At 43.0% G+C, this 11,017-nt stretch overlaps 1 protein-coding gene across 2 annotated transcripts in view; it reads right to left on the bottom strand.

Moving 5' to 3' along the window:
* PRKCB (protein kinase C, beta) overlaps nt 1-11,017 on the bottom strand; it is a 448,755-nt gene that overhangs the window by 40,020 nt on the left and 397,718 nt on the right. For both annotated transcript variants that reach the window (XM_006867193.1, XM_006867194.1), the window contains exon 16: nt 9,064-9,204. In XM_006867193.1, the coding sequence (XP_006867255.1) occupies nt 9,064-9,204 (141 nt within the window). The remainder of the gene's footprint in view (nt 1-9,063; nt 9,205-11,017) is intronic.

Consider the following 11,017-nt stretch of genomic DNA (forward strand, 5'->3'; position numbering starts at 1 on the left):
AATGAGGCTTCCTGCGGAGCCTTTGCAATACATAAAACTATAGGTAGAAACCTGAACCACATCCAGATCTCCAGAGATGAGAAATCTCCACTTGAAAGGACGAGCAGACCAGCCTGGGGTGGCTAGAAGAACAGAAGATAAGAAAGAGCTACAGGAAAAATACAAAACAATAGAGGCAGATGAACTGTTACTACAAGAACAAACAAATCGCTTCCCTAGGAAACATGAAGCCAAGTGGTTGGGTCCTCTCAACACAAACCCCCTTCCAAGACTAAGACTCAATGGAAATACATGCTCTGATTGGTGCCCACACGTATCACCGATAGGAGCAAGTGGGGTAAAAGCAGCAATGAAGCAGCAAGTTAAGCCCTACAATGTTCAGTGGGCTTCTGCAGACCCAGTTGGGGACCTGGTTGGCAAGCAGTGTGAGGAGACCTGGACTCTTGGGCCCAGAGTCAGTGGCGTGGCCACGGAGGACTTGAGTGGAGAGTGGAGCTACCAGCTGATAGGAAGAGAGGGCATGTGCACAAGAACGCCCACACTTGCAGATGGCACCCACGTGGCCTGGACCAGATGACTGGATGATCAGAGCTCAACCAGGATTAGAAACAAGAGGAAAAAAAAAGAGTGAGCTGATACAATCTGATGAACTTGACCTATACCTATGGATGCAGTTGACTCAAAAGAAGGAACAAATCCTTACAGCAAGAAACATTCCCACCCCCTCCATACACAGAGTAGACAGAGAGGGGCAACTTGGACATTGGATACCCAAATGGGGTGGAGGGGGGACTACAAAGGCAAGAAGTGATTGGCTTACAAGCTTTCAAGAGGGAACCTAGAGCTAGTGGGCATGGAGGAAGGCAGAATCTCCAGTGAGTACTATCCAATCTGTCTAGGCGGAACTGATGAAATGAAATACAGATGGGTAACTCGTGATACTGTAGTGAATAATGGTTATCAGGACTGATTATGAGGGTTGGAAATGCAAAGGTAGACATTTTGTAGCAAGGAAGGGAGTGATTAATTCTCCAGTCTAGGAACGGCGGTCTCTAGGACCATCAAAGAGTGGGACCCTACCCAGAGAAGCAGAGATGCCTGAGATAGAGACAGAGATGATTACATAGAGTGATGAAGCAGCTGGGGACTTTGGATCCAGAGAGGGAGAGGGACTGTGGGCCGAAGACTGGGGGTCAAGGGGGGAGTGTAGGGGGCGGGTTTCTAGGATATACCCTTGGTAGGTTGATGATGCATGGAGGGGATTGGAACCATGGCAATGAAATGATATATGATGGAATGAATGTAAAACTAAAGTTCCCTCATGTAAACTATCATATAATTCACAATAAAACATTAACAAATAACAATCAATAGAGCCTCCATGAATGTTCCACTGGGGAGAATGTTGGAGGAACTGAAAGCATCTCAAGAATGCTGGTCCTTGGAGTCAAGAGCTCAAGAGTTAGGGAGCTAGCAGATGCCTGCCTTAGAAGACCTCAAAAGTCATACATGCTAAGGAGAACCAGGTATAGTCCTGGGAGCAACAGAAAGCTATCGGGGGTCTGAATTAAGAGAAAGACACACCAGATGCACATTTTAAGAAACGCTTGCTCTTGTACCTTGCACAGTACATTGAAGCTGATGAATTTCAGTACCGTTTCAAACAATGCTTTTGTGAACAACACCATGCTAGAATAAACGATGGCACTGAGAACGACTTTAAAAAAAAAAACAAAAAAACCAACAAAACATTTTAAATTCTTTTAATGAACCCCCAGTAATAGCACCCTTTACTGATGTCTGAATATAATCCTGTTACCGTCCCTTGTTTGTTCTCTCACCGCACTCGGTTTAATAGCATGCATGAATCAGGAACACTGACAGATACATGCATGCCTTATAATACCACACGAGGCACATGGAGCTCTGCCCACACTCACTGCCAGAGGCAGACAGAAAGAAGGGCGAGGAAAAGGGAAACATAGACTCCCTGAGGGTATGAGGGCTGGAGGCTCAGTTCAGGGTTGAATTGTGTCCCCAGATGGATACGTTGATATTTTAACCCCTAGAACTGAATGTGATCTCCTCTGGACACATGACTTTTTTATTATGTTGATGAGCACATAAGGAAGTAGAGGAGTCCTAAACCTACTCCCTTCTGTCTTATAAAAAGAGCAGATAGACTTTGGGGCAAGATGGCAGAGTAAACAGACACGCTGAGCAGACAACGAGATGGTAGACCAAGTGAAAGAAATATGAATGGTGATCCTGGATCCCTGAGCTTCAGAGAATAGGACAGAGAGGTGGAGTTAGTAATACTGCCTGGGAAAGGAAGCTGAACAGGAGTGAAGAAAAACAGCTGGGTTGTTAGCTGTCCTGGCGCGGCACAGCAATCTTGAACTTTTGCAGGCGGCTGGGGCTATAGCAGCCTGCAGGCCCAGGATGTGGCTGGAGGTTGACAGTAATGAGGTTCTCTCTTGTTTCCTGGGCCCTTCTGGAAGCTGGGGGTGTGGCCAGTCCCCACTCATGTCAGCCCAGTCCCCTCCAGCACAGCTTCTGCTCTGCCTGGTGTTGGGCGTGAACCTGCCCTAAACTACGCAACACAGACAGCAAACAGAACTGTGTTCACACTTCCAGCCTGTATCACGTCCACCAGGAGACAGGTAGCGAGTGCCTGAGAACACACCAACATAAATCATTAATTAAAAAGAAATACACCACCACCACAATGTCTCAGAGAAAACAGAAACTATCAGTTTGGGAAAAAAAAAAAAAGACTAAGTGTCTCAAACAAGTGTCCACAACAGAGTCAGAAAATAAATATCAGAAATTGTATCAGAACTACCTGATAAGGAATTTTTTAAAAAGACGGATAATTAGGTACTTTCAAATGGATTGAGAGAGCAATCGAGATGAAATCAAGGAAAACACAGGAAAAATTCAATTCAGGAAAACACTAAGAACAACTTGACAAAAGAATTGAAAACCATACAAAAACAGCAACCAAAAAGAAACTGAATACTAACATTTCAGAGATAGATAATACATTGAAAAGTCAAAGGAGTAGAATTGAGCCCAAAGACGACTGAATGAGTAAGTAAGCTTTAAGACAAATCTCTCAATATTCATCTGCTAGAGGAACAATCCAAAAAAGGAAGAAAAATGGTTACAAAGAGCCTAAGATTTATGGTGGGACACTAGCAATGGGCTTAACTTCCATGTGAGTGGAATTCTGCAGCCAAGAAAAGACTTAAAAAAAAAAAAAAAAGTAACAGAGGAAACTGTTGAAGAGTTGTTGGAAGGAAACTTCCTGAGCATTGTGAAAGACGAGAAGAGACACATACAACAAGTTTAATTCCAAACAGGATAAATTCCCGGAGGAAATCACCAAGACATATTATCATCAAACTTCTCAAAACCAAAGACTAGGATAGAATCCTAAGAGCAGATTGGAAAAAACAAATAAAAATTACCCACAAGGGAGAATTAATAAGACTAATAAGCTCTGATTTCTTCAAAGAAATGATGTAGATAAGAAGACAGTGAAGTGACAGATATAAAACTCCAGAAGAAAAAGAAATTGCCAACCAAAAATCATACAGTCAGCAAAATTGTCCATCAGATATGAAGGTGAAATTAGGACATGTCCAGATAAGTAGAACTTAATAGAATTTTAAAAACCAGACCAACCTTATAAAAAAATACTAAAGGGAGTTCTTTGGACAGAGAACCAGCAACATCAGCCAATAATCTGAGATCAACATACAGGACAGGGTCACCCAGAATTTAACCAAAATATAGACGTATTCAAAGTAAAACAAACCTACAAAACTGAATATAGGGAACCAGCGATACCAGTTTGCAACAGCAACAACAAAAACAATGTAATAAGAGGGAATTCTGTAGTTACAGAACCTCCAAATGAATAGGAAATCAAGATTTCAAGAAAGAAACAAAACAAAAAGAAATCAACATTCAACATTCATGAAAGCAGCAGTAAAGAAATCAAAAGATGTATTGAGGTAAATCTGCTGCACAAAACCTCTTTAAAGTGTTTACGAGCAAAAGATGTCAGTTTGAGGACTAAGGGGTGTCTGACCTAAGCCATGGTATTAGCAGCCTCGTATGTATGTGAAAGTTGGACAGTGAATAAGGAAGACCATAGAAGAATTGATGCATCTAAATGATGATGCTGGAGAAGAATGTTAAAAGTACCATGGACTGCCAGAAGAACAAACAAATCTGTTTCAAGAAGTACAACCAGAATGCTCCTTAGAAGCCAATATGGGCAGACTTTGTCTCTCATACTTTGGGCATATATCAGGAAGGACCAGTCCCTGGAGAAGGACATCATGCTTGGTAAAGTGGAAGGAAAGCGCAAAATAGGGAGACCCCGCATTTTTTTTTTTGGGGGGGGGTTCCCCCCAAATGAGATGGATTGGCACCGTGGCAACAATTGCTCAACAGTAGCAATAATTGTGAGGTTGGTGCAGGACCGGGCAGTGTTTCATTCTGTTGTACAGTGGGTCACTCTGAGTTGGAACCAACAACAATGTTTAGTGTCAAGCTGACTCTCAGTAATCACAACCCCAGAGATTACACACTGGCAGCCCAGGGCCACGTTGGCCAGTGGATGTATTTTATTTGACCTGCTTAATTTTTAAAATTCTGTCATGATGATATCAAAACATGTTGAGATTTCATATAGAACTCCAGATTTCCAGCTTCCTGTGAAAACCCTGAAGGGCCAACCAGCTGGGCTCACCCAGCTTCAGTTCATCTTTGCCCCCTACTGTTGCCCCTTCTGTTCCCCAAGCCCTCTTCCTCATGACATTACCTGCCTAGCCTCTGTAGGCACCTGAGTCTGTGTCCTGTACCCGAAATCCATCGCTCTGCTTCCCAGCCTGGAGCGGGATTATTCTCCTTGAGATGTTCCTCTGATCTTTGGCTGCCTTCTGTGCCTGAGTTTTTACACAAAGTTCCACAGCAGTGATTCTCAACCTTGAGTGTGTATCCCAAGGACCAGGTGGGCTTGTTCAAACACAGATTTCCAGGGCCCAGCCCAGAGTCTCTGACTCATGAGGTCTGAGGTGGGGATTGGGAATATCAGTCTTGATGAATTCCCAGGTGATGCTAATGCCACTGGTCCTGGGAGCATACATTGAGAACCACTTCTCTCCAACTACACAGTGACCCCAGATGCTTACTGGCCTTAATGCTAGTGAGGACGGGAAGATTTGCATCTTTCCTCTGACCAACTGAAGGAAACTCCAGAAACGCAGAAATGGTGGTGGTGGCTGTGTGCTGTGGAGTCAGTTCCCACTCATAGCGACCCTGCATATAGGGTTTCGGAGCTGTAAATCTTTGCGGGAGCAGAAAGCCTCACCTTTCCTTCAGAAATAGCCTCATACACAGAAATAAATGAGTGGTATGTCCCACCTCGGACTTTTTAGTTTTGTAAAATGAAGGAGCTCTGGTAGAGTAGTGGTTATGAAATGGGCTGCTAACCTCAAGGTCAGCAGTTCAAAACTACCAGCCGTTCCGCGGGAGAAAGATGAGGCTTTCTGCTCCCATAAAGATTTACAGCCTCGGAAACCCTGTGCAGGGTCGCTATGAGTCAGAACCGACTCCACGGTACTTACCAACAACAAATGAAGAACCAGAATAAAGAACCTTCTCTTTCAGGTTAGCTTTAGATCTTTCCATCCAAAAGGTGATATTGCTTATGACACGCATGTTCCCAGAGTACAGCATCAGCAGGACTGGACTGTTCTGCCCCTCACTGACATTTGGAACAATGCGTGAGACCACGACAACCAATACTCCTTGAGTGCCTACCAGGTAGGAGGCACAAACTTAGTACTATGCTGTAGAAACCATTATAATATCTATTTACAGACAAGGAAACTAAAGCACACAGAGAAAAGCCATTCTCCAAGTTGATCAGGTCTAGAACAATTAGGAGAATCCCACTGTATTCACTGAGGGTCAGGCACACTCTGAAACACTGTGCATTTTAAGATGGCTGTTGCTCCAGGGTAATGATGTCATGTGGGGCACAGTTACAGGAAGAGGGTGTTTAGGTGGCAAATCACAGGACTTGGGAGTATGCGATCAATATCTGGTTATATCTGAAGTAAGCTGAAAAGACAGACTGAGGCTCTGGTTGACAGAGGAGGAGCTAGTGAGTGGCTTTCAGGGAAGCTGGTTTGACATCAATACATGAGTCTGCAACAATTACAAGTAGCCCAGGAGAAGAGCTACCTTTAGAACAGGGATGGGGAACGTCCAGCCCATGGGCCGTATAAGCCCCGTGAAGACTCGAAATTCAATAAATCCATGAGCTTTGTTCATAGTAACGTAGATTTTTATTAAGTGATGTTATAAATATTCTAATGGCTCTTGGTAGAAAAAAGGTTCCCTACCCCTGCTCTTTAGGAATTGGCTTCCCAAAATAAGAAATGTCCAGAAAGAGACAACACTCACCAGAGACGCTGTAGAGCTATGGTTCTAATTACCTGGGATGGAGGGGAAGACGCATCTCTGGGAGAGAGAGAATCACCTGGGAGACTTTTTAAACTACATATCCATTGCCTAGGACATTCTGATATACCCCTAATGGAGCCCGATTGTCCCAGGTTTGAATCCTCACTTCATCACACACTGGCTGAGCTACCTTGAACACAGCATTTAACCTCTGTGAGCCTCCGTTTCTCTTTCATACAGGCCTTGCATTAATAGGTTGTTGTGAGGATTTAATTAGACAGTGCTGGCTGTTGTTAGCTACTGCTGAGCCAGCCCCTGACTCACGGTGTGACCTCAAGCACAAGAGGACAAAACAGTGCCTGTGTGCGCCACCCTCAGTTGGTTGCTGATCAAACCACCATGATCCATAAGGTTTTCATGGCTGATTTTTCAGAAGGAGATCTCCACATCTTCCTTCCTAGTCTCTCTTAGTCTGGAAGCTTTGCTGAAAGTTGTTCAGCAGCATGTTGTTGTCAAGTGCCGTGGAGTTGGTTCCAACTCATAGCGACCCCGGTATGGGGTTTCCAAGGAAAGGCTGGTGGGTTTGAACCACAGACCTTTTGGTTAGCAGTCCAGTGCTTATCCTAGAGCAACACAAAATCCTCCACTAACAGACAGAGGATGATGGCTATACAAGGTACACTGCACAGAAGATGAGGAATCTACCACGGAACCACCACTGTGCCCAGATGCTGCCTATTAAGTGCTTAGTGGGCTGTCTGGCACATAATAGATGATCAAGACACTAAAAACAATAATACCACCAAAATAACTATCATTATCTTTGTCATTTTCTTCATCTTTATCATTCTTATTTGCTCTTGGTTTCTATGACAATGCTTTTCAGTATCAGCAGTAGTTTTACAACCCCTAATAAAGCGGGTCCTTGCTCTACTTAATCTAACAAAGAAATACGCTCCCGGCAGAATTACAGTTCTGACTAATAGAAGCGCACACTCCTCCTCGATGCTGACGGAATCTCTAGGGATGGAGAACGCTCCCAAATGCACACGACTGTGTCGAACATGAGACTTGTATTCGTTCACTATAAAAATCATCTCAAAGCTGTAGTTTCAGTCAAAGCCTCCGCTTACTCTTCCACATCGCTCTGTTTCCCACTGGTCAGCTGTGTGGCACTAGGGGTATTTGGGGGGTGTGGTATCACCACCTGATACCAGGTAGCACTCTCAGTGGGGTGACACCAAAATAACTGTGGCTAAAATTTGTGTGCGGTGTGTCAGCGTACGTTTGTTATTTTTCATAAAGATATCCCTGTAGTGCGTTATAACAACAAACACAGCTTTCATAAGCCCATCTTACATGTATCAATATACCTATAAGGCTAAAACTCAGTGTTAAGTTACTTCTTGAACCTTCTAAAGTGCTTGGGTCAGCACTGTCGTTCGTTGTTACACAGTTACAATGACGCTTGCATCGTGTGGTTCTGGCTGCACGTTCTACAAGTCTACCTTGTTGCTTTAATTACTGCTGGTGTTTCTATAGCCAATGATTTTGTCAAATTTTCTGGTGTTTTAACTACAACAATGGGGTTAATTTGTATTTGTGAATCTCTATCAATAACTTAAGGAGCTCTGGTAGCGTAGTGGTTACAAGTCCGTCTGCTAGCCTCAAAGTCAGCAGTTCAAAACTACCAGTGGTTCCACGGGAGAAAGATGAGGCTTTCCACTCCCATAAAGATTTACAGCCTCGGAAACCCTGGACAGGGTCGCTATGAGTCAGAACAGACTCCATGGCACACCACCACCACCACCAACTTGTTTGACAATGAAGTAGTAATTAAAGGAAAACAAGGGGAAAGATCCAAACAGGCTTCTGCTCAGTTATGAATAATATTGTAACTAATAATGTTTTAAGACAACGTAGACAGATTTTACAAAACATTTAAGACTGAAAAATGCATATAATCTTTAAAATATTACATTTAAGCAATTACAACTCTATGTATCCTATATTATTCTCTGCTTAAGATGGAAATTAAGCATTTATTAAGGATTCCGTATGGTCTGGTATGGGAGGAGGCTCAGCGTATGCGACACGTGAGTTACCTCGCTGGGTTACACCACCCTCGTGATGACCCTGGAACTGCTAGTGGCTCAGACACCGTGTATGTTTCAGAATTAAATTTAAATACCGTTAAAATAAACAACATGACCTTTTCAATGTCAGCATAAAGAGAAAATGACATAGTCAAACCAACGAAAGAACAAGGGCAAAATGAGGTTCTGTATCACACTCCCAAAATGGATCTGCTCACCAAAGAATTACTCCCCAAACTGTCAGCTCAGATAATCACTGAACCAAATCTCAATGTCCACGGTCCTGCCGGTATTTATCAAGGCTGGGCAGTGTGACTGTGTACCCAGGGACTCTGTGCCTACATGTGAAGACATGCAGACAGGTGCAAGTGGACTCAAGGTATCCACCCCTCAGGGAATATTCCCAGCACACAAAGTTTGTAAATTGGAAACAGTGTGTGGTGTATATGTACCCAACAGTGAGAAACAACAGTTGACTTACAGCTTTCGGCTTATATGGAGGCTGAATCTCTTTGCGTTCAAGTTTCTCCCAATCAATATATCGGAAAAATGCATGCTCTTTGATGTCTCGTTCACCTTCGGGTCCACAACCCAGACGTTTGCCTGGGTGTTTGGTCATCAGCTTCAAGAAAGAGAGATAACAGATATAATGCGTTTCAGAGAAAAAGATGTGAGGTTTGCAGAAATGATCACCTCAAAGAATTAGGCATGAAAGCATACAGGGAAGCTTCAACTAATTTTTGTTTGTGTGTTTGGTTTTCATTCCAGTACTAATTTCCCGAGAGTCCTGGTGTGGCGCTCTAGGTTAATGCGCCAGACTGCAAAGCCATTTGAACTGCTAGGTTGGCGGTTCAAGCTCACCAGCTGCTCCTCAGAAACAGGGTCACTGTGGGTCAGAATTGACTTAATGGCACTTAACAACAAGCCTTAATGGGACCACATATATAAAGTTAGAAACGCACATGACAACATTTTGGTTCAAGAATGGCTTTTACGCAATTATTCATGCATTTCATGAGAACAGGTTCAGTATTGTCAAACTGCCCTCCCCCTACCACAAGACTTGGTTGACCAGCCCCAACAAAGTCAAAGACTTTCATGCAGATACTATTTACATTTCTCAGTAAAAAAACCCAAACAAACTTGTGAAAATGTCAAAACAGGAGAAGAAATAATGTCAAATGGTCCTGATAATTACTTCCTGGGAGCTCATTAAATAGTCAAAACCTGTTGTTGTTATTAAATGCCACTGAGTCAGTTCCAACTCATAGCAACCCTGTACGGGGTTTCCAAGGAATGGCTGATGAACTTGAACCACCGATACTGCAGTTCAAACGAGCTTGCAATCTAGCACATTAACCCACAGCGCCACACCAGGACTCCTATCAGAACCTACTCCAGCTCATCTCATCAACCCTGAGTCACAATTATCCTAAGTTCTGCTGAGGTTTCTTTGGTGTTTTGTTTAAATGGCTTAATTAATTATATGTATATATATGAAAAAAAAAACACAACAAACTCCATTCTGAGTCTTTGAGCCAATGCTATATAACAAGAAGAATCGATGCTTTGAGATGGAACCAGACAGGTTTCCTCTCGTTAATGACTCCAGCACTGCAAGGGAATCTCTCTGATGTCACAATTTCAGCAAAGGCACAGAGAGAAAACTGGGAGGAGTTGGTGATGGGAGGAAAAAAAAAAAAGAAATCAAATGACCGGTGAGGGCATCCAAACAGGAAACAAAAGTGACAAGTCCAAGAAGCTTCCCAGAAATGACCTGACACTAAATAGCCCCTGACTTCAGAGCCCTTGGTTTGCTCAGGACTTGTCCATCATGAAGGAAGGATGAGCCAACAATTTTCACCTACTCAGCTGGTCATTCAGCTTGGCCCGATCCCTACTTACAAGATCATCCACAGTCAGAAACGACCAACCCTGCCCCTCTCCTCACACAAAAGCGTATCTTTTCCATACCTACCTACCTGATCTTTCAGAGGGGAAAAAAATAATTGGACGCTTGTGAGGTTCTATGCTACTTTCTTTATTTACATGCATGATCTTACCTGAGTCTCACAATAACTCGATGAGGTAGGTGTTATTATTTTTCCCATTAGAATAACAGAATAATTTACACTCAGAGAGGTTAAGCAATTAGCAAGGGCACACAGAGTTAGAAGCGGCAGAGATGTGACCTCTGCCCAGCTCTGAAACTTGGACTTTTAAGAGAAATTAGAGAGCTTTGTGGCCTGGCTTGGTTCAGAAATGTTTTTTTGTTTTTGTTTTTGTTTTTTTAAGTTTTACTGTGAATTGAGTGAAAGTTTACAGGTCAGATCATCATTTTTACAATCAATAGATCTTATACATTGTTTCACTACAATAACCATAGTCACCTTCATATATCATCAGTTAACATTATTTCCCTATATTCATTTTTT

This window comes from Chrysochloris asiatica, unplaced genomic scaffold, assembly GCF_000296735.1.
Source record: "Chrysochloris asiatica unplaced genomic scaffold, ChrAsi1.0 scaffold00102, whole genome shotgun sequence".
Lineage (NCBI taxonomy): Eukaryota > Metazoa > Chordata > Mammalia > Afrosoricida > Chrysochloridae > Chrysochloris > Chrysochloris asiatica.